Below are 23,909 nucleotides of genomic sequence, written 5' to 3'. Positions count from 1 at the left end.
CTCATATAAACTGACCCCGATTTACATGTATTTACGATTTTTGAAATAGCTGTTTACTAGTAATTAATATAATTCTTCCTGAATAGACATGTTTGCCGAACATACATCGACGTACAAATAATTTCCTTTGAATACTAGTAGTTATACCATACCCTTAATTTTACATTTATGGAAATATTGATCTGTAAATAAATAAAATGGGCAAATATAAGTTTATTGCCTTGAATTCAAAATTACTTTGATGAAATACATTTTTTAACGAATAACCGACTAAAGAAATTTTAGTCGACAGTCGGTATGATCGAACGATAGTCGAGTACTCGAATATTCGTTGACATCCCTACTTTCTACCCTAACAAAATCTTTGAATGACTCATCATTTGACTGCTTACCCTGATGAAATTTTTCCCTGTAATCTTCAGAAGTAAGCTCTTATCTCTTGAGAATAGCAGTTTTGATGATCACATAGTTATCACTATCTGTATCCGACAATCTTGAATATGCTTCCAAAGCCTTACCTGCTAACATAGGAACTAAGTGAATAGCCTACTGGGATTTATCCCATTTCTGCAACCCAGCTATCTTTTCAAACGACCGTAAAAAGACATCAGAGTCCTGTCCCTCCTCAAACTTGGGTAACTTAACAGTGGGGCATTTAATCTCATGAGGTTGAGACCCCCCAATTTTATCATGTTCTAGCTCTTTTTCTCTTATAGCTATCTCTCGTAATTTCAGTTCTTTTCTACCTCTAGTTTTGCACTTTCTCTCTGTGTGCCTGACGCTCTTCTCTCTCTTGCACCCATCTCTCCCTTTCGAGCTCTCTCTTGGATTCCTGCTCCTGACGCCACATCTCAAAGACATTCTTTTATTTTTGTACCCTTTTCAATGAAGTCCGACATCCACTCTGGCATAACAGACATTCTGAAAGTTTGTTAACCTGAAACGCAAAAACAAAATTAATAATAGAAACAAACAAGCAAGCAAAATATTTCCTTAATTTACCCAAGCTCAGATGTATCCCACCACTGCCACCAAATTGTTAAGATGTGGGTAATACACTTTTAGAACTTGAATAAATGAAGGAAACAAAACAAACCAAAATTTAATAAACAAAACAGAAGTAAATTTTTACAACAAAAACAAAATTTAAAAAAAAATAGAAATGAAATGTCTATCATTAGAACGTCCGGGAGAGTTTCCTGAAAAAAAGTAGTTAATTGATCACAACACCTCTTCTGAACATTTACTAAATTTTGGTATCGAATTTCCTCTCTCGTATTTTTCACAAATGAAAATGAATATAAATTTACAAATAACACACAGTTGACTGTTTTCTAAACTTTCACAATGTTGTCTGAATTATCTTTGGATTTAATTGATATATTTTCAAAAAAGGTGAATTCTTTATTCAATAGCAATATATCAACACATAACTTTAAATTGCTGGTCCCGAGGTGTCCTTCAGTGATGCCTTACTTTGTCTTACTCTTTCTCATATTTGCAGTTGTAACTGCATAACCAATGCAAGCCTCTCCCTCTACCCTGGATGACTGGCTATTTTCAACGTAATTAGCTGTAGTATCCCGCCCAAGACCTGTTAATTATGAAACGAGATGAAAGCCCAAGGAAATAGGACCTTGGAGAAAAATATAGTAAAATAACCATACTAAATGTGTAGATTCTACCAAGAAAAAACATATTTTACAAATTACATTTCCCGTAAATACCTGATGTACTTTTGAGTACTCCAGGCCCCGGCTACTTCAACACAAGAAGCCAAACAGGTCTAATCTCGGCTGTGATTTCTCGGGTACTACTCGAACACGAGCTATCAGGTAGATAAAATAGCTAATCAAGGGGCTCCCCACAGGATAAAGAACAATATTTACACTCACACAATAGGGGTATCTTAAGGGATTAAAGAACTTTATTCGGTAATAACCAATATTTGCCCCCCAAATCAAACTTTGATGGAGATATATTATATTAAGTTCTTAAACAGAGGAGTATATGCTGACTTCAAAGCACAGAATTTTTATTTTCATAAGTAGAAAATCTTTCTTTCATAAGTAAACGCCATATGTACGTAATGACGTCACAAATATGAGGTAAATTTCAGTTTTTTATGAATTTTACAGAAAAATGTACATATTTCGTCGATATTTTGAGTAAAAGTCACCGAGCGCATGTGTGTTCAGGATCAATATTTTGATATAATGTGTAGAATGATAATATCAATGAAATATGTCAATATTGTTCCTGAACACACATATTTTCGTTCGCTCTATAAATTTTAAAGCTAAAATTGTTGAAATTTTGTCCATTTTGTCCTCTTTCTGAAAAAGGATATAAAATCGGACTAGTTTGTGACGTCATAAAAGAAAAAATTGTGAATACACTGCTTTGACACTATAATATTTTCTGTTAATTTATATTTCTCATACAATTTATTGAATTCAGCACATTTCAGGAAGTTTTCAAAATTTGACTTTTGTGGGGGCAAATATATGTAATATACCGCATATAGTTCTTTAGTTTGTTACATATGCCCCTTGGACTTAATTATGAAGAAGTTTATATCTAAACTTTTTTAGCTCACCTGAGTCGAAGGCTCAAATGAGCTTTTCTGATCACGTTTTGTCCGTCATCCGTCTGTCTGTCCAGCTGTCTGTCCGTCTGTAAACTTTTCACATTTTCGACTTCTTCTCAACAACCAATGGGCCAATTTTAACCAAACTTGGTACAAAGCAGCCTTGGGTGAAGGGGAGTTTAAATTGTTAAAATGAAGGGCCAAGTCTCCTTACAAGGGGAGATAATCAAGAAAAGACAAAAATAGGGTGGAGTCATTAAAAAATCTTCTTCTCAAGAACCACTGGGCCAGGAAAGCTGAAACTTATGTGGAAGCATCTTTGGGTAGTGTAGATATTAAATTGTTAAAATCATGACCCCTGGGGGTAAGGCGGGGCCACAATAGGGAATCCAAGTTTTACATAGAAATATATAGAACAAATCTTTAAAAATCATCTTCTCAAGAACCACTGGGCCAGGAAAGCTGAAACTTATGTGGAAGCATCCTAGTGTAGTGTAGATATTAAATTGTTAAAATCATGACCCTTAGGGGTAGGGCAGGGCCACAATAGGGAATCCAAGTTTTACATAGAAATATATAGAACAAATCTTTAAAAATCTTTTTCTCAAGAACTACTGGGCCAGGAAAGCTGAAACTTTTGTGGAAGCATCCTTGGGTAGTGTAGATATTAAATTGTTAAAATCATGATCCCCAGGGTTTGGACAGGGCCACAATAGGGAATCCAAGTTTTACATAGAAATATATAGAACAAATCTTTAAAAATCTTCTTCTCAAGAACCACTGGGCCAGGAAAGCTGAAACTTATGTGGAAGCATCCTAGTGTAGTGTAGATATTAAATTGTTAAAATCATGACCCCTAGGGGTAGGGCAGGGCCACAATAGGGAATCCAAGTTTTAGATACAAATATATAGTATATAATGTTTGAATAATGTTTGAATAAATCCATTCTTAAAGATAAACAAATCTTGTTAATTAATTAAGGTAAATCTCAGGAATAAGAGGACCCACATAATTTTTGTAACACCCAAGATCAGGTAACATTACACAGCCTCTATCAAGTGTACAAAAGGAAAGAGTACTTTTAAGTCAAGAGTTTTATCTTACAAAATGGCATTTTAGAACGTGAAAGTGATATGTTTCACTACTATACTGAAAGGAAAAAGAAACGCATATTTTACTTTTAAATTAAATGAAAACTATTATTTCGAAAATGTTTTCCAGTATTGTTATCAAACATTTTAATTCATCTTTAATCTACAAGTTACCAAAATCGAGTGTGACTTTGACTGATAATTCCTGAGTTATTGAAATTGATACGTCGATACCCCCCCCCCAAAATTAAAATAAAAATTCTCATAATCTCCCTTGCACATTGGTAACAGCCTTGATTTTCCTGTGCATTGAGTTCACCAGCGCATTTATCTTTCTCATTTGATTATTATTCAACTCTTCCGACAATAGTCTTAATGGTTGATAGAAGCTGTATTATTCCAAAGCCAACAAATCCCCCCGCCAAATGAGTGCCACGAATTTTCATTTTAGGATAGAATTTACAGAATCCAGCTGTTTTGGTACACGTGAATGTTTGTGAGAAAGTCTCGACAAACACTGGCTACATTTTCCCAGTGTTAACATGCTAAAAACATTACACACACGACGTGTACGTGCACGCGTGAGAGTAAAATCGACGTAAAAGTTGCCAAGCTCGCGGACAAAATTAGAGCAGAGAATTTCTGTCAATTTTAGGTTGAAAATATTGGTATGATAGTTTGCTGTATAAATATCGGTTTCAGTGATAATGCCTTGACAACAACCGAGGTGACATGATGAAAAGCCCTGTCTTGATGTGACGTTGTTACGCGTCAACGTCACCGCCATGGTTGGTTGGAAACCTTTTAATTTAATCTCTGACAACTGAAAAACCCTTTCTTGTTGAAAAGTTTAAAACAAACTGCACAGCAACATCTTGTTGCCTTTTCATTCACTTACGCAATTCAATTACTGGAGCCGTTGTAACTTCCGTCAGCCATGCCATGATTGCACGAAATTTATACTGATTTCAAATGCGGAAAACGATGTCTATAACTCCAATGCATCGATTAGCACCACAAAATGTGATCATAGAATTGTCATCATCAACATGCACGTGTTTTTGGCTTTTTATCATTTCCCCTACGTGACGCCATACATTTCATGGTTGAGTAATTTTGACCAGCAATTTTAGTGCACAGTAATCAAAATACACATTTGACCAATTTTCATAATTTTCGGCCTTATAGTTAAATATGTTTCGCTATTATGCTATTATGCGTTTCTCTTTCCTTTCAGTATAGTTTAAAAATATATTTTATTATTTTATTGATAATGTCAGTGTTATCACACTTAAACTCAGTTGGATGTTTATGCAACACATCTGTGCTAAAATAATACAAATGTAGTGCCAAGAATTATTATAGTGCTTTAATGGTGGAACATTCATTACATTGTATTGTTATTTATTCTTTAAAATTATTTAAGATGGGACCCCATTGGAAATAAGCTCTTGAGCTTTAATGGGTTCAGGGGTAGACAAATAGAATTTTGCAGTACTTGCCCTCGGACAGGTTACCATCGTAAAACTACTTGTCCTACCAAAAAATATGCTTGTCCCAACTTTTTCTTAAATAACATAGAATTCAAGCATTGATATTAAATTATTTCTTTTGAGTGAGACACCAAAACACTACATGAAGACCATCCTAGATCTAAAATCGCGAAATTCTTCCACAGATAAATTTAGAGGAAAATGTTTAATTTAAACGTGTTTAAGGAGTATTCCTCCTCAAAATTCTGCAATAAGACACCTTTCTTTAAATTAGTGTATTTATTTAATGAAAAAGGTAAAGATATCGAACTTTGATCAATCTCATAAAACCCACAAACAACACGAATCTGTGAACAGAAACACTACTGCATGGCGATTAAGAGATCGACATCATGGCTGTGTGATTGCCAGGGAACAGCAATCAACAACAATTTTAATACCACTAGCATCTGTATTCACAGTATGAATTTAATATTTTGACAAATGTCTAAATTCCCATACAACGTTTTTGACGACATCGATAACTCCATGTTTTACGACATCTGCATATTTTAACAACACATTAATGGGTTAATTCTAGAGGAGTTCCGATTATTCGATCTACGTGCAGTGGTCAACAGCAGTGAAAACAGGTGCTTTGCTGTGATTCATGTGATTACTTTAAAAGCGATTACACAAAAGATATTTAAGAACCGTACATGATTTTTTTTGTTAATTGGAAAAAAGTACTTGTCCGCGGGCAGGCACCTGTTATCAAATTACTTGCCCTCCAACCAAAAATGGTTGTCCCGGGCGTCGGCAATGCTATTTGTCTAGCCCTGGGGTTATCCTTTATATCAATCTAGTCACAGTGGAATTGTTACTATTTCTTAAATGTGGTTATCTTAATTATTTATTTGTGTATAAATCTATATGTAATCTGGATTGCCAACTTTTATCTTTCATATGATCATGTATAATTATATAGTGTATTTGTTTTATGTATGATGAAATGATGCCAAATTTAAACTACTACTAGTCTCTACTACTAACTGATAAAATTAGTACCTTTATTAACTTGCTAAATTAAAAGTTTTTTGGAAGGCTGAACTTTTATGAAACAATATTAAATTTCACAAGCCATTGAACTAGGAAGACAAACAACTTAGATTTTTAAAAATAATGCCTTGTGTACTTATAGCACCAACGAAACGGTTTCTTATTCGGAAGTGGTCAAACAACATTAATATTGATTTCTCTTTGGAAAAAAAAGGTTGAAACTGTATCAAACATATTTTTATTTTTGCAGAATGGGCAGAAGCTCTAACAGAAGCTAACAAGGGAAAACATTTTATTGGTGATTTCTTGCCTCCAGATGAATTGGAAAGATTCATGGAAACATTCAGGGTATATATCTAAGCCAAAAATTAGAAAACAATTCATTTATTAGAGCCCCACAAGGATTTGTGGGTGCCTTACAGTATTCACTCTGTCTGTCTGTCAATCTGACATTCTTCCATCCACAAATTTTCTGGGTTTTTTCTTAGCTCACCTGAGCCGAAGGCTCAAGTGAGCTTTTCTGATCACATTTTGTCCGTCGTCTGTCTGTCTGTACACTTTTCACATTTTTAGATCACGTGAGTAATAAACTCGGTGACCTATTGCTATCTGTTTTTGTCCGATGTGCATTGTGCATTTGAACATTTTCAGCTTCTTCTCTGAACCGCTAAACCAATTTCAACCAATTTTGGCATAAAGCATTTATGGGTGAAGGGGAACACAAATTGTGAATTTCATGGTCCTTGCCCCTCTGGGGCCTGAGGGGTGGGGCCAAAACCATTAAAATTAATGCAATCTTTAAAAAACTTCTTCTCTACTCTTGGACACCAAGCAGTCAAACTGTTGGTATGATTGTAATCAGCATTGAGTTCTCTACCAAAATTTTGAAATTCATGGCCCCAGGGTCAGGGGTTCTAGTGTTAGGGTGGGGCTAAATAGATTATATAGTGAAAATGCATTATTTCTTTGAAAATCTTCTCCTCTGCTCCTGTGCATTTAATAAACTAACCAAGTACATAGTTATGTTGAGTAAGGCTGCCTTTTCCAAAATTGTGAATTTCGTGGTCCCAGGGCCAGGGGTTCTAGGGTTGGGCTGTATTTATTACATAGTGAAAATGCATTATTTCTTTGAAAATCTTCTCCTCTGCTCCTGGGTATTAAATAAACCAACCAAGTACATAATTATAATGAGCAAGACTATCGCTTTCTAAATTGTGAATGTCATGGCCCCAGGATTGGCGATTCTGGTGTTAGGGCGGGGCTCTATTAGTGAATACAGTGCATATAGTGAAAATGCATAAATTCTTTAAAAATCTTTTCCTCTGCTTCTGGGTATTAAACCAATAAACTATGTACATAGTTATGATGAGCAAGAATGTCTCTTCTAAAATTGTGAATTTCATGGTCCCAGGGTTGGGGGCTCTGATGCTAGAATGGGGCTCTGTAGACCTTTTCCTTTGACATATTTTGCCTAGGAGTTATTCTCCTTCTCTGCCATCTTGTAGGGCAAAATAGTGAATTTACCTCTTTGAGAAACCAATTTTAAACAAGCATGCAAGGAATATATGGGGGAAAATATTTACAAGCTTAAAATTATGAATCAATAGAGGCTTTAACAAACGTATATTCATAAGTAAAGTAGTGTTATCTTTCCCTCAGTAATCAGTGTAACAAATTGAACTGGGTTGAAAAATGAAGGGATCTGGGAATGTTGCCCTACAAGATGGCAGCAAAGGGGAATAACTCCTAGGCAAAATTTATCATAGGAAAAGGGTCTATTGATCATATGGTGAAAATGCATAAATTCTTTGAAAATCTTCTTCTCTGCTCTTTGGTATTAAATAAACTAACCAGGTACATACCGTATATGTTGAAATTTTAGCGAGACGCAAATTTAGCGATTTAACCTTAAAAATAAGTACTTTAATTAGGGCCCCGCAAGAATTTGTGGGTGCCCTATAGTAATCACTCTGTCTGTCTGTCTGTCATTCTTCTCATCCACAAATTTTCTGTTTTTTTTGTAATAATTTTTAGCTCACCTGAGCCGAAGGCTCAAGTGAGCTTTTCTGATCAAAATTTGTCCGTCGTCTGTCGTTGTTGTCGTTGTTGTTGTAAACTTTTCACATTTTCATCTTCTTCTCAAGAACCACTGAGCCGATTTCAACCAAACTTGCCACAAAGTATCCTTGGGTGAAGGGGATTCAAGTTTGTTCAAATGAAGGGCCACACCCTTTTCCAAGGGGAGATAATTATGAATTAGAGAAAAATTAATGGCATTTTTAAAAAATCTTCTTCTCAAGAACCACTGGACCAGGAAAGGTGAAACTCATGTAGAATCATTCTCAGGTAGTGTAGATTCAAATTTGTTCAAATCATGACCCCCAGGGGTAGGGTGGGGCCAAAATGGCCGATCAAAGTTTTACATAGGAATCATAGGAAAAATCTTTAAAAATCATCTTCTCAAGAACCACTGGGCCAGGAAAGGTGAAACTCATGTGGAATCATCCTCAGGTAGCGTAGATTCACATTTGTTCAAATCATGACCCCCGGGGGTAGGTTGGGGTCAAAATGGCGGATCAAATTTTTACATAGGAATATATAGGAAAAATATTTAAAAATCTTCTTCTCAAGAGCCACTGGGCCAGGAAAGATGAATCTCACATGGAATTATCTTCAGGTAGTGTAGATTCAATTGTATTCAAATCATGACCCCCGGGGGTAGGGTGGCGCCAAAATGGCCGATCAAAGTTTTACGTAGGAATATATAGGAAAAATCTTTAAAAATCTTCTTCTCAAGAACCACTGGGCCAGGAAAGATGAAACTCATGTTGAATCATCCTCAGGTAGTGTAGATTCAAGTTTGTTCAAATCTTGACCCCCAGGGGTAGAGTGGGGCCAAAATGGCCGATCAAAGTTTTACATAGGAATATATATAGGAAAAATCTTTAAAAATCATCTTCTCAAGAACCACTGGGCCAGGAAAGATGAAACTCATGTGGAATCATCCTCAGGTAGTGTAGATTCACGTTTGTTCAAATCATGACCCCCGGGGGTAGGGTGGGGCCAAAATGACTGATCAAATTTTAACATAGGAATATATAGGGCAACCATTTAAAACTTTCTTTTCAAGTATTTCAAAGCCATGATTAGTTAAATTTATATGGAAACATCCTCAAGTAGTGTAGATTCTAGTTCGTTCAAATTATGATCCCCTGGGGGGGGGGGGTTAAAATTAAAGCCCCCCCCCAACCTCAGTAAACTTTCAGTTCTGATCTGATATGTGCTTTTTCCTAGCTGATGTGCTCAGGTGAGCGCTGTGTCCCCTGGGCCTCTTGTTTTTGTAGTTGTCCAGTTTAGTTCAAATTTGGTATGGTAGTTGAATAGGGAGTAAGACATGTTTTAATACTAAGAATGTTTCTGTATGTCACCCTGTTCGGAGCTGGGGTGGTGGGGTAGGTTCTCAGCTTTATATATAAGATTTCTGTTTTTTTCTTAAAATATTTTCTTGTAGGTGTCCTATTAAGTTCAAATTTGGTGTATAAAATGAATAGGGAGTAAGACATCTTTTAACATGAAAAATGTTTCTGTATGGCACCCTGTTCAGAGCTGGGGTGGTGGGGTAATTTCTCAATTGTAAATATAAGATTTATGTTTTTTTGTAATTATTTTTTTTTGTGGTTGTCCTATTCAGTTTAAATTTAGTATGTTAGTTGATTAGGTTATAAGACATCTTTTAATATTAATTAAGCTTCTGTATTTCACCGTGTTTGGAGGTGGGTAGGAGGGGTATGTCCTCAGCTGTATATAGTATACATGTATAAGTGAATGAGCAAAGAGAGATAAGTGCTGAACATGTTCCCTTTGCAAACTAGGAAAACTGAAATGAGTCCCTTGTGTTTAATTAATGTCTTCTACACCTCTATTTGCAAGTGATGTTTATTTTGAAGTAATTTTTGTTTGCTTTTATTTAAGGGTGGGATTTGATAAAGTATATGGTTCATTCTGGTTCAATTACTAATATTATGTAAAATAAAAAAAATAATTATATAATATATGTATTAGAATAAATTTATTAGTCAGATATAATTTTTTTTAATTGTTTTTTGTGATCATTTTTTTTTCTCTTTTTTTTAGGTCACCTGAGTAAACTCAGGTGACCTATTGCTATCTGTTTTCGTTGTGCGTCGTGCGTTGTGCATTGTCCGTTAACATTTGAACATTTTCAGCTTCTTCTCTGCAACCACTGAACCAATTTCAACCAAATTTGGCACAAAGCATCTATTGGTGAAGGGGAACACAAATTGTGAATTTCATGATCCCTACCCCCCTGGGGCCTGAGGGGTGGGGCCAAAACCACTAAAATTAATGCAATCTTTAAAAATCTTCTTCTTTACTCCTGGACATCAAGTAGTCAAACTGTTTGCATGATTGTAACCAACAATGAGTCCTCTACCAAAATTGTGAAATTCATGGCCCTGGGGTCAGGGGTTCTAGTGCTAGGGCGGGGCTAAATAAGTAGGTAAGGAAAATGCATTATTTCTTTGAAAATCTTCTTCTCCATGCTCCTGGGTATTAAATAAACCAACTAAGTACATAGTTATGATGAGCAAGAGTGCCTCTACCAAAATTGTGAATTTTATGGCCCCAGAGTCAGGGGTTCTGGTGTTAGGGCGGGGCTCTATTGATTATATAGTGAAAATATATGAATTCTTTGAAAATCTTCTTCTCTGCTCCTGGGTATTAAATAAACTAACTAAGTAAATAGTTATGATGATCAAGAGTGCCTCTACCAAAATTGTGAATTTTATGGCCCCAGGGTCAGGGGTTCTTGTTTTAGGGTGGGGCTCTAATGATTATATAGTGAAATGCATGATTTATTTGAACATCTTATCCTTTGCTCCTGGTTAATATACTAATGATCTAATTCCATATTTAAGGCCAGGATTTATTTTATTTTCAGTTTTACAAACCCTCCGCTCAAGGTTTTGAATTTTCAGAAAAAAATTTTAAAAAATTTCTTTACGATGTCAAATTTGAGTCGGGATCGAGATTTCAAATTTACGAACTCGCACTTCCGGTTTTACGATGAAACGGCGGGTGAATAAAGCTGAGAAGATAGCAAAATTCATCGATAAGAGTGCCATTCAAAACGTTTCACCCGTTCAAAGGACAAATAAAATGCTGACGACTTTGTTGCACAATATCATGCTGGTGAGATAATTATGTATTCGTTTCAAAAGTAACTGTCTGTAAATTATTTTCCTCCCCCAGGTTTTAAACTGCCCATGGTAGCTATTGCATATTGCCAGCGACATTGTTTAGGTCTCTGTTTTAGCTTACAGTCTAAGCATCATTCTTCAGAAAAGGGTTGCTTATGCATCAGATGTAATGAATATAATGAATAAAACTATGGGAGAAGTTAAGTCCATTTGAGGAAGAAATAAACAATAACCTGAAGAAATAAAAAAAAAAATTCAACTATTAAAAGGCAAGAATATACAAATATATACAGGCATGTAGTATCATTTGTATCAGCCAGAAAAATTATTTTACACTTAATTGAAAAAATGTTCACCCTACTCCCCAATACTCCCTGTCTGTTTTATGATAGGAATTATAATTTTAGAGATCAAGTAAATTTTAGAACAATGTCTACACATTCACCTAACACATATTTAAAAAATGAAGATATATTGAAAGACTTCTAAAGAATTGATTTTTTAAAATATATTTTGATCAACATCACAAAATTTATATAACTGGCCCAAACTGACAGATGATGAAATAAGCAATTAAATGTTCTACTTTCCTATTTGTAAGCATTATGTGTCCAGTGGTAAGGAGCCTATTAGGATAGCATAAAAAAAGAATGTACAAATGTTAATAATTGATTTATCAAAAAAAAATTTTATTTCCTTCTCCTTTGGGACTTTTTTATTCTCATGTTCAGAACTAAACCTAAACATTAAAAAAAATGCTGGCCTTATAATGAAGAAAGGGGCCTCTTTCAAAATAGATAATTTCAGGGCTGCTGGGTCAGGGGTACCAGGGGGGTACTTTGACTAAAAATAAATTAATGCTTTGAAATCTGCCCTTTGATAAGCAATGGTGCCTCTTTCAAAATTTGTGAATTTCATGGCTTTTGGATTAAAACACGAACCAAATACAATCGCTGGAAAGTTGTTACATGATACTCAGGTGACCTATAAGGCCCGTGGGCCTCTTGTTTTTTTTTAGTTATTGTTTTTGGCTGCTCTGTAAATATTTAAAGGTCAAATATCAAGGAAATAGATATACTTGTATATAATATATGTTGTAAACAATGGTTAAAAAGAAGGAATTACAATATTCGTTTAATTTTAAACCTCGTTGTTTTCTTTATTTACCTGTTCAAATATCGCTAAAAATAACGTTCATCAATAGAGTTACTTCCCCTTTTTGTGACGTCATTAGAGACACTCGACAAAATTTACTTACAAAAGTATAGTAAAAAGTGCTCTTAATTATCTAAAATTATGGCAAATTTTGAGGAACAGAAATGTTTTTATATCAGAGTAATGCGTAGATCTGTCTGTTAAGAATAGGCTTTGTATATTTGAATTAAGAAAGTACGCAAATTGATTATTCTTCTTCGACCGTTTCTGTTTCGTCCGAAGCCGGTAAGGGTGAAAGTGGAAATTAAAATAACACAAATGACAAGGGATCATCGCAGAAGCTAACGATTATACATCAGGGGCTGACAAATACATTTTTTGAGCACTTGCCCTCGGGCAAGTGGTTAGGCAAAATTTACTTGCCCTACCTTTAAATCTACTTGCCCCACCAAATTTGATTTAAATAAAAACAATTAACATGTATCATGTTTGTGTCCTTGTTTATTTCATTTTTCTCCAACCTCATATTCTTCATATTCATCATACATGTCATTTTGTCTAGACTTTCTCTCAGGGGCCTGATGCCCATTTACATGTCTACCCCTTGATGACCCTAACCAATGTTCTATAGCTTTGGTGGCCTTAAATTCATAAAGGGGTGGGCCTTCAACCATAATGTTAATTTGTGCCTGTAAATTTTCTTGAGTTAAGTTTGATCTAAGCCTTGTCTTCATTAATTTCATGCTTGAAAAAACTCTCTCACATTTAGCAGAGCTACAACTGAGACTCAACATCAATTCAATCACTTTCAACAAGTTTGTTAACCTTGGAGAAGCAGTTTCTGACACTAGCAAATATGCCTCATAAAGAGGCATAGTTTAATAATGTGCAACACAAACTTTCAAATCAGTATATTCATTTAAAATTGATTCCTTGGTTTCATCAAATATTGGTTTAAAAAAATTGATGATATTTTCCAGACTTTCTCTTCCATAAAGAGCAAGAGAGGTTCTGTCTAATGGCCAAAGTTTAAAGTTAAATACTGTATTAAAATCCTTCAGTGGACTTTCTCTAAAGTTGCCAAATCTGGAAATAAAATAATTAATTTTTAGTTTTTGTGCCAAATTAATTATCTAAACTTATCTGTACTTCCACATAGTCAATCATTTCCTTACTAGATTTCCATTTTAAACAATAAATGATTCTGAAAAAAATAGATAAAGTGAGTTATAATTCTTAAGAATCTTTAGAAATAAAATATTATACCTTTGATCCAAGGACTTAATCACAGCATCTAATATACTTCTGGTGTCACTGTCCATGTAGTCAACAGGATTGCAGGGACCATGAAGTTTGAGATCTCCAAACATTTTCTCCTCTGGGTTATACTTGGACATGAACTCCCTCATGTAGTTTCCAGGATGAAATTTCAATGAAGTTAACCTCAAGATGACTGCCTCAACCTTAGGAAGCACTTCCAACACAAGTAAATCCTCTGTTTGGAAGAACTACAAAGAAAAAAGATATGTTAAGCACAAAGAAAATAAAAATAAGTCTTAAGTTTAAATTAATTAGCTAAGTAAAGTCATTCATTATTTTATTTAAGTTATTTTCCAGTTTACGTTAGACAGATCTGTTATGATATCCAAGACATCAATAAGTAGAAACATCACTTTCAGAACTGAAGAAGATGTTAAATCTTTGAGGTATTTCTTTGCTGTGCCTGCATACAAGTCTGTCCTACTTGCAGCTACATCTAAATGTGTTGTGACAACAACCAAATTTGTTTGGATGGCTCTCAGGGCTTTCCCTTGACTGGCAACCCATCTCACCTAGTATAAAACACATCAATTATTTAATATCATTAACAAAATCATAAAAACTTTAAAAACAGTTCACATTTCTCAATATGAGATAACAAAAATAAATAAATATTTCATTTCTTAGACTTACATCTTTTACATCTGGAATATGTGCTAGATCAGCATCCAGAATTTCTGCTATGGCCTTTATTTCTCTGTGTCTCTTTGGTGATCCATGATTTGTAGATTCCTTTTAAAGTGTTTTCTAATTTCTGAAGAACTTGGACATCCTTGACTGAATCCATCACTGCCAGCTGAAGTTTGTGTGCTATACACCACATTCCCAGAACATGATTGTATTCCTTCATAAGTTTACCGATCACTCCGTTTTTCTTTCCTTGCATGACATTTGCACCATCAAAGTTTGCACAAATTATTGTAGGACCTGGTTCACCAGCTTTCAAGTTCTCTTTCTTTAAGCCAACTAAACTCAAGGCTCTGAAAATTCCATCTAACACCCCATCTGCATGACCATGTTCCAAATTTACAATGCCACAAAATATTGTTACAGGATTTTGAGATTTAGGAGACACATATCGTACAAGGACATTCTCTTGTTCAATATTACTGCAGTCAGTACTACCATCAGAGAGAACAGACACAAATGTTGCTTCTTTCAAATCATCAGCTACAGCCTCAGTCATAGCATCCCCGATCGATTTAATAAAGTCTTTACATCTACAGTAGAGACCCGTTATTACGATGTTCACTTTGTCACGGTAAAATATTGTAATACCGAGGGCAACTGATACAAAAATTTCCCTATCATAAAACATCGTTTGATTTTCATGTAATAATTGTCTCTCCTTCACACCTTTTCATGCCTTCTTATAATACATCTTATCTATATAAACAACAACCAAAATTCTGATTATTTTATTCTCTTTGTATTCAATTAAAAGTCATTTCTAAATAAACAACAACCTTTTTTGTGTTCAAATAAAAAGGCAAAGTAAATAGACATGCAATTGTCAAAATAATTTTTTTTTAATTACTGAACAGATAATTAGCAGTTGCAATTTTGATTTGTATTTCTGCTGACAACTGAACTGTTCAGTTTGAGCCACTACCCAAGCTGTTAAAACGTTTTAGTGGAGTTCAAAATTTGTTAAATTATGTTTGATACCCAAGCTGTTTATGTGTTCGCTTTTATTTGCAATTTTAAGAAATTACAACATTATGTGTACCTGTGTAAATATACATGCATAATATTAAATATAACCTTTTATTTATTTAATTAATTTATTAAACTAAGATGAAACAATAAAGAATTTTTTTAAAAATAAATTACAGCAATAGATAAAAAAATAGGTTTATGAGTAATATAATTGTTTAACAATGGCTTTGGCACGTTTTTCCAAAATCTGCTGGGCTCGCATGGGATGAATGTAAACAGGTGGGTGCAACAAGATTTATAGATCAAATAAGTTTTATACTTCAATTAAAAACTCTCTACAAAATCACAGGTGTTATGTTTATTTGAAATAATTCGTTTCCTTAAGTGTACATTCCAGCAATCAACACTGAATAGTACAGGTACGTAATACAACCTTGTTGAAATTTTTACATGTATACTGAGACCTGGCGATTTTGGACAACGTAATAAACAGTTCTTTTTTGTATAGATTTGTTAAGAAATGGATTTGTGCTTTGAATTTACAACGAGAGATAAGCGTTGCTATCTTTCAAATCACCGTCAGCCTCAGTAGTAGCGAGTCTCTACTGTATTAGCATTCAAATAATTTTTCCCTAGATCAATTCCAAGTTTCTGAATCAAAATGCAATCGCTTTCAAAATCACTGTGTGGTCTACCATGTTTTGCAATTTTGTATGCTATATTGAAAAGAGCATCAAGTCTTTTCATTTGATTTTCATCTAACTTCAGCATTGCTTTCATAATAGGCGTTGCTCTTATGTTGGCACTTACTTGATTTCCATCTGTAGTCACAGGAGTTTCGTTTTTCTGGCGATAGTAAGTTGTGCATAACATATGAACTTCGCTGGTATGATGGGATTTTAGAGATTCCACACGAAAAAGTTTGCATCCGTTGAAAAAAGAATTGTTCTTAACGTTACCAACTGTAGGAAATTTCCTGCAAATAGTGCAGTACACTGTGTTCTTTTCATCGTCATATTTCACCCAAGGCCACGTTTCCTCCCACGTTTTGATAAAACCTCGCTTCCTCTTTGTTTTCTCATACTTCACATGTTTTGATACTGAACCTGAAGGCTCGGAGCTTTCGTTATTATTATTATCCACTAATTGCTGGTCATCACATGAACTTTTTCTCTTAGTTTTTGTTATAAATTTTTCCATAGCAGACTCGATAAGGTAACCGCGCCACAATGTCAATATGTAAACGTCTTTTTCGCGCTTGAACTTTTCACGTTACCAAGACTTGATAAAGCGTTTTCATGATCTTAAATAATGAATTGTTAATTCGTACGAAAAACTACTTTCATTTTCAGTACGTATAGCTTTAAAAAAATCACTTGCCCACGGGCAAGTCAATACTGATTTTTCACTTGCCCGATCGTAAAAAGCACTCGCCCCGGGCGTCGGGCAATGGGATTTTTCAGCCCCTGTACATACATGTAATTTGTATTTAATGCCTTTTATGCCTAGGTCACATTTAAGCCAATGGTCGGGCGACTAAATTTTTCTGGTCTTGTCGGCTGAAAGAACATGATCGGCTGATACAGTATCGGGCGACACTGTGCAGTCACATTAATTCCTAGGGACACCGATGACTTGAATAAATAACACAAAAAATCTTTTTTCTTTAGAATTCAGCAATATTTTTTCATAGATCTATATTCAGATAGGTGACGTGAGTAATGTTTGCAAGACAAAGTGGCAGAATCTTATAAAATTACGACTCAATGTTGAAAATGTGTTCAAAATTTTGTATGGATTTGCAAAAAAAATGGTGCATATATAAGCAGCAAAGAATACGTAAGATTTCTTTATATCTTACGGATTAATTATACATGTTATTTCCGTTCAAAAATTATATCAATCCATGCATCAAAATTTTGTTTGTGTTATGTATCCTTACTAGGTTAAATATTGACAAGTCGGCCAATCGTCGTCCGTTCATCGAGCCCCCCCCCCCCGTATCCCTGACCCGGGGATCCTGTCCTGAAATTAATTTTGGAAGAGGCATCTTACTTCATCATAAATATGTACTTAGATCATTGGCATAATAACCAGGACCAAAGGAAAAGATTTTCAAAGATTTCATGCATTTTCACAATGTAATCAATAGAGCCCAACCCCAACACCAGAACCCCTGACACTGGGGCCCTAAAATTCACAAATTATGAAGAGGCAACCTTCCTCATCATATGTACATAGTTCATTGGTTTAATACCCAGGAGAAGAGGAGAAGATTAATAAAAAAATAAAAAAAAATAATTAATAAAAAAAATTAAAGAGTTAAAAAATTAATAAAAAAAAAATTATGCATTTTCACTATATGATCAACACAGTCCCACCCTAACACCAGAACCTCTGACCCAGGGGCCATGAAATTCACAATTTTGGAAGAAGCAGTCTTATTCAAAATAACTACCGTATAAGTACAATTTTTAGCGAGGATGTAATTTTGGCATTATTAGCAAGGGTGCTGAGATCGCTAAAATTAAATATCGCTAAAAATTAATTTCGTTCTGGTTATAATAGCTTCTTAAATGAGCATTTTATCTTCCATTTTTGTCTTCCATTTGTTTCATTTACAGCTGTTTTAAACAATCATTACACGACAAGTAGATTTACCAGTAAGGAAATGACTTCCACTGCTTTTTTTTAAACATCAATATATTCTGATATCAGTAATTTCATTCACAATATTAAGTAGATAATCAGTCAAAAGCTATGGAAGATAATAAAAGGTCTACAAATTCCTATTTATAAAAAGATTTTTGAATAAAATGAATTGCTCTCTTCACTTTATCCCCATTCACTTTATCCCCAGGGACAAATAAGTGTCTTTTCTATTTTCTTTGATGCTGATGTGGAATGCTTTAGGATAAATGATAATAAATCACAAGGGAACCATTTTAAAGACCTATCAATTCCTTGAGAATTTTTTTTTTTAATTTATGTTTCCTAATTAAATAAAATAGAATATGGGACAAATATCCTTACTTTAAATCTGTCAACATGTAATCTGAGAGAGATTTTAGAAAGATAGATATACAGTGATTACAATGTGGTATTAAATGTATACTATAATCTTCTTTTTTTATAAAAACATAAAATATATACATGTACATTACTAAGCAATTTTGTGTTCAATTTGTAATTGTCTGAAGAGCCATTAAAGGCAGAAAGTGCTTACAGTTAAAATGACTCCAGTCTTGTGATTCTTGATTTTTTTCATTGGATATATTTTACTGTACCAAAAACTGGATTTTTCTAAGAGAAATGTGTGGGGGTTTAGTTGTTGTTGTTTTCTTCCTTTCTTTCTTTCTTTTTTTGTTTGTTTGTTTGGGGTATTTTGTTTATCATGTAATGTGTGAGTTTTTTTATTTTCTTTCTTTCTTTTCATGTTTGTTTGTTTATCAGTTTTTTTTTTCAAACAATTGGTAAGCTCACAAAGTAAAATACCATTTTATTTAAGAAAAAAATACAGATCTATGTTATATTATCTGATTAACAGCAACAGGTAATCAGTGATATTTAATATATTTTTTTAACATTTAAGAATACATAGGAATTCATATAAAAAAGAAAAGAACTAGCTGATACCAGTCTATAATTCATGCAATGAAACCTTCAAACAAACATCACTTGCAGACACATTCTGAAACAGGCAAGATAATTAATCCCAGAGGATTAATTGTCCTGCTCTCATCCATTTACTGAATTGAATCAGAGCTTACAGAAGGAACATTTTCAGACACTATTCTTAAGTTTCCTTAAAGGTCAAGTATAATATTTTTGTTAAAATTCATAATTATTCATTAATGTCAGTCTCTGGAGCAATATGAATGACATTCTGAGGTCTATCTAATTTTTTGTCACCAATTTCCATCACTAATAGTCGTTTAAACTTACCTGTGTGACAAGTGGATCATTTATTGTAAATCGCTTGTCTCCCTTGTTGCGTGACGTCATCAGAGACAGCGTGAAATAGGAAGTGCATGCTATATTGCCGTGTTTGGAACATTATTGTTTGTGAGATGTTGCCATGTGGGCTTTTAACTGTACCAATAAATCGGAACAAGACATAATTATATATTTGAATTCTTACGCACCTGAAATTGAGGGAAATATGAGGGAAAAAAGAGATGGTTTTGAGCCTAATAAACACAAAACACTATAAATATTTGTAAGCGACATTTTATGTAGACCAGTTTAGGCTACAATTTATTATAAAATTATCTCAAGAATTTCTTGGTTTTATTTCAAATTTAAATTGCATTTTTCAATTTGTCAGTTTAGGTATTTATAGATACAATTACTGTTTTGAGGGAAACTTTTTTTATTATTGATGTTGTCACGGTGACCTACTTTTGACATTTTATGGCTATATTTAATTATATCTGGTACTTATTGGCTCGGAATTATCAAACTTTGTCAGTTGAGGCATCTTAGGGTTTCATTGAATGTCCAACAAGAAGTAGGTCACAGTGACCTAATTTTGAATATCGCAGGTAGTTATTGGCTTAGAATCATCAAATTTTGTCAATTTAGGCATTATGGGTTTTTGAATAACGTCGACCAAAAAGTAGGTCACCATGACCTACTTTTGACATTTGATGGCTATATTTAATTATCTCTGGTACTAATTAGCTTAGAATCGTCAAACTTCGTCAGATGATGCATCTTGAGTTTTCAGAGAATGTTGACCAAAAAGTAGGTCATGGTGACCTACTTTTGAATATCTCAGGTACTTATTTAATTAGAATCATCAGTCTTTGTCAATTAATGTATCTTGAGTCCTCAGAAAATTTCAATCAAAAGGTAGGTCACTTTTACCTACTTATGATATTTTATAATTATATTATAATATCTTCAGTCTTAACTGGCTAAATATTATTAAACTTTGTAAGTTCATGCATTTTTGGGTCTTATGATTCTAATAGAGTTGGAGGCTTCTAATAGAAGTGATAGATTGTACAATTTATCAGAAGAGCGATTCAAGGCCCTTGGGCCTCTTGTTTTTTAGACACGATAACTTGGCAGATAATCAATTCCTTGTCTATTATACCACATCTTCCGTTTTTTGTCAATCTAATTTTAGAGATTGTTCCTCCACAGTATATGGAAATTGCTAGTATTGCTAGTATTTTTTTTACTCCAGCATGTACGAGGTTTACTCCGAAATACATGTACTTTTGACTTGGCGCCGCGTAATACCGAGTGCATGTTCTAATGTAAAGGGCCAATCTCTAAAACTTGACAAAAGCGGAAAATATAAAATATCGAAGTATTGGTATGACGGACAAGGAATTCATGTATATTTTGCTTAGTTTTATTTTCAGTAGGGGGAAAGGGGCAAAGTTCATGAACCAATCGTTAGGTACTTGTGATCTTGTTGATCTTGTTGAGTACTGTAACAAGAATAAAAAAACAAAACTTTCCCTCAAAACAGTATTGCGGCTATAAATACCTAAACTGACAAATTGAAGAATGCAATTTAAATTTGAAATAAAACCAAGAAATTCTTGAGATAATTTTATAATAAATTGTAGCCTAAACTGGTCTACGTAAAATGTCGCTTACAAATATTTATAGTGTTTTGTGTTTATTAGGCTCAAAACCATCTCTTTTTTCCCTCATATTTCCCTCAATTTCAGGTGCGTAAGAATTTAAATATATAATTATGTCTTGTTCCGATTTATTGGTACAGTTAAAAGCCCACATGGCAACATCTCGCAAACAATAATGTTCCAAACACGGCAATATAGCATGCACTTCCTATTTCACGCTGTCTCTGATGACGTCACGCAACAAGGGAGACAAGCGATTTACAATAAATGATCCACTTGTCACACAGGTAAGTTTAAACGACTATTAGTGATGGAAATTGGTGACAAAAAATTAGATAGACCTCAGAATGTCATTCATATTGCTCCAGAGACTGACATTAATGAATAATTATGAATTTTAACAAGTATAGGTTACATCATAGAAGCCGAGCCGATTGATTATATCATTTCCACGCCCCATGAAAATGATATAACCAATAGTACGAGGCATCTATGATGTAAGCAACTTGTCGCATGTCTGATGACGTGAATTTCATTATATTGAGAGTGTCAAAATTCAATAATAAAAAAAAAGATTCATTTCAAGCTAGCTCTCCAACATGTCGGACGTTCTTAGTGAATTTGACTTTGAGTTTTTAACTGAGTTTTAAGATTTTGACAATTATTTTTGAGCCAGGCACTCGACATACATGAAATCACAGAAAAAAATAGCAAGGAGTTTAACAATAAAAAGTTTGGAGATTTTACCGTAAGTTTCAAATTTTCAAAATGGATTAATCTTTTGAACGACTGGGAACTTTCGACCGAGTTAAATACATGTATTTTAGTTTAGTTAAAGGGTAAGAAATAGCTACACATGTTCATTTTTCTGTTGTTATGAACTTGTGAAATAAAATCAGTTTTTTTTTTCTCATGACCTGATTTCTGCCTCCTGCAGTGATATATGAAGGGGCGTGGAAAGTATTATCGCATATGTGATATGGGATATATCACCACAGAAAGATCAAAGAAAATCACCGCAGATATGCGACAAAAATATTATACTTGACCTTTAAGGAAACTTAAGAATAGTGTCTGAAAATGTTCCTTCTGTAAGCTCTGATTCAATTCAGTAAATGGATGAGAGCAGGACAATTAATCCTCTGGGATTAATTATCTTGCCTGTTTCAGAATGTGTCTGCAAGTGATGTTTGTTTGAAGGTTTCATTGCATGAATTATAGACTGGTATCAGCTAGTTCTTTTCTTTTTTATATGAATTCCTATGTATTCTTAAATGTTAAAAAAATATATTAAATATCACTGATTACCTGTTGCTGTTAATCAGATAATATAACATAGATCTGTATTTTTTTCTTAAATAAAATGGTATTTTACTTTGTGAGCTTACCAATTGTTTGGAAAAAAAAACTGATAAACAAACAAACATGAAAAGAAAGAAAATAAAAAAACTCACACATTACATGATAAACAAAATACCCCAGACAAACAAACAAAAAAAGAAAGAAAGAAAGGAAGAAAACAACAACAACTAAACCCCCACACATTTCTCTTAGAAAAATCCAGTTTTTGGTACAGTAAAATATATCCAATGAAAAAAATCAAGAATCACAAGACTGGAGTCATTTTAACTGTAAGCACTTTCTGCCTTTAATGGCTCTTCAGACAATTACAAATTGAACACAAAATTGCTTAGTAATGTACATGTATATATTTTATGTTTTTTTTAAAAAAGAAGATTATAGTATACATTTAATACCACATTGTAATCACTGTATATCTATCTTTCTAAAATCTCTCTCAGATTACATGTTGACAGATTTAAAGTAAGGATATTTGTCCCATATTCTATTTTATTTAATTAGGAAACATAAATTTAAAAAAAAAATTCTCAAGGAATTGATAGGTCTTTAAAATGGTTCCCTTGTGATTAATTATCATTTATCCTAAAGCATTCCACATCAGCATCAAAGAAAATAGAAAAGACACTTATTTGTCCCTGGGGATAAAGTGAATGGGGATAAAGTGAAGAGAGCAATTCATTTTATTCAAAAATCTTTTTATAAATAGGAATTTGTAGACCTTTTATTATCTTCCATAGCTTTTGACTGATTATCTACTTAATATTGTGAATGAAATTACTGATATCAGAATATATTGATGTTTAAAAAAAAGCAGTGGAAGTCATTTCCTTACTGGTAAATCTACTTGTCGTGTAATGATTGCTTAAAACAGCTGTAAATGAAACAAATGGAAGACAAACATGGAAGATAAAATGCTCACTTAAGAAGCTATTATAACCAGAACGAAATTAATTTTTAGCGATATTTAATTTTAGCGATCTCAGCACCCTTGCTAATAATGCCAAAATTACATCCTCGCTAAAAATTGTACTTATACGGTAGTTATTTTGAATAAGACTGCTTCTTCCAAAATTGTGAATTTCATGGCCCCTGGGTCAGAGGTTCTGGTGTTAGGGTGGGACTGTGTTGATCATATAGTGAAAATGCATAATTTTTTTTTTATTAATATTTTAACTCTTTAATTTTTTTTTATTAATTATTTTTTTTTATTTTTTTATTAATCTTCTCCTCTTCTCCTGGGTATTAAACCAATGAACTATGTACATATGATGAGGAAGGTTGCCTCTTCATAATTTGTGAATTTTAGGGCCCCAGTGTCAGGGGTTCTGGTGTTGGGGTTGGGCTCTATTGATTACATTGTGAAAATGCATGAAATCTT

General features: G+C 33.7%; 1 protein-coding gene, 1 long non-coding RNA gene and 1 pseudogene across 2 annotated transcripts in view; 1 reads left to right on the top strand and 2 right to left on the bottom strand.

Moving 5' to 3' along the window:
• Nucleotides 1–23,909, top strand: part of LOC134262548 (SURP and G-patch domain-containing protein 1-like) — a 168,173-nt gene that overhangs the window by 89,971 nt on the left and 54,293 nt on the right. Inside the window, exon 9 of the mRNA XM_062744945.1 lies at nt 6,464–6,561. Coding sequence (XP_062600929.1) covers nt 6,464–6,561 — 98 coding nt within the window. The remainder of the gene's footprint in view (nt 1–6,463; nt 6,562–23,909) is intronic.
• The window catches only part of LOC134262549 (uncharacterized), an 87,762-nt gene that overhangs the window by 54,529 nt on the left and 9,324 nt on the right, over nt 1–23,909 (bottom strand). Inside the window, exon 2 of the long non-coding RNA XR_009991024.1 lies at nt 19,964–20,091. This is a non-coding gene — a long non-coding RNA (uncharacterized LOC134262549). The remainder of the gene's footprint in view (nt 1–19,963; nt 20,092–23,909) is intronic.
• LOC134262545 (E3 SUMO-protein ligase KIAA1586-like) lies at nt 13,014–15,093 on the bottom strand (annotated as a pseudogene).

Source organism: Saccostrea cucullata, unplaced genomic scaffold (assembly GCF_032062105.1).
Source record: "Saccostrea cucullata isolate Sc308-1 unplaced genomic scaffold, CSIRO_AGI_Scuc_v1 ctg1098, whole genome shotgun sequence".
NCBI lineage: Eukaryota > Metazoa > Mollusca > Bivalvia > Ostreida > Ostreidae > Saccostrea > Saccostrea cuccullata.
The sequence above is the reverse complement of the archived record's forward strand: the minus strand, read 5'-3'. Positions and strand labels throughout refer to the sequence as shown.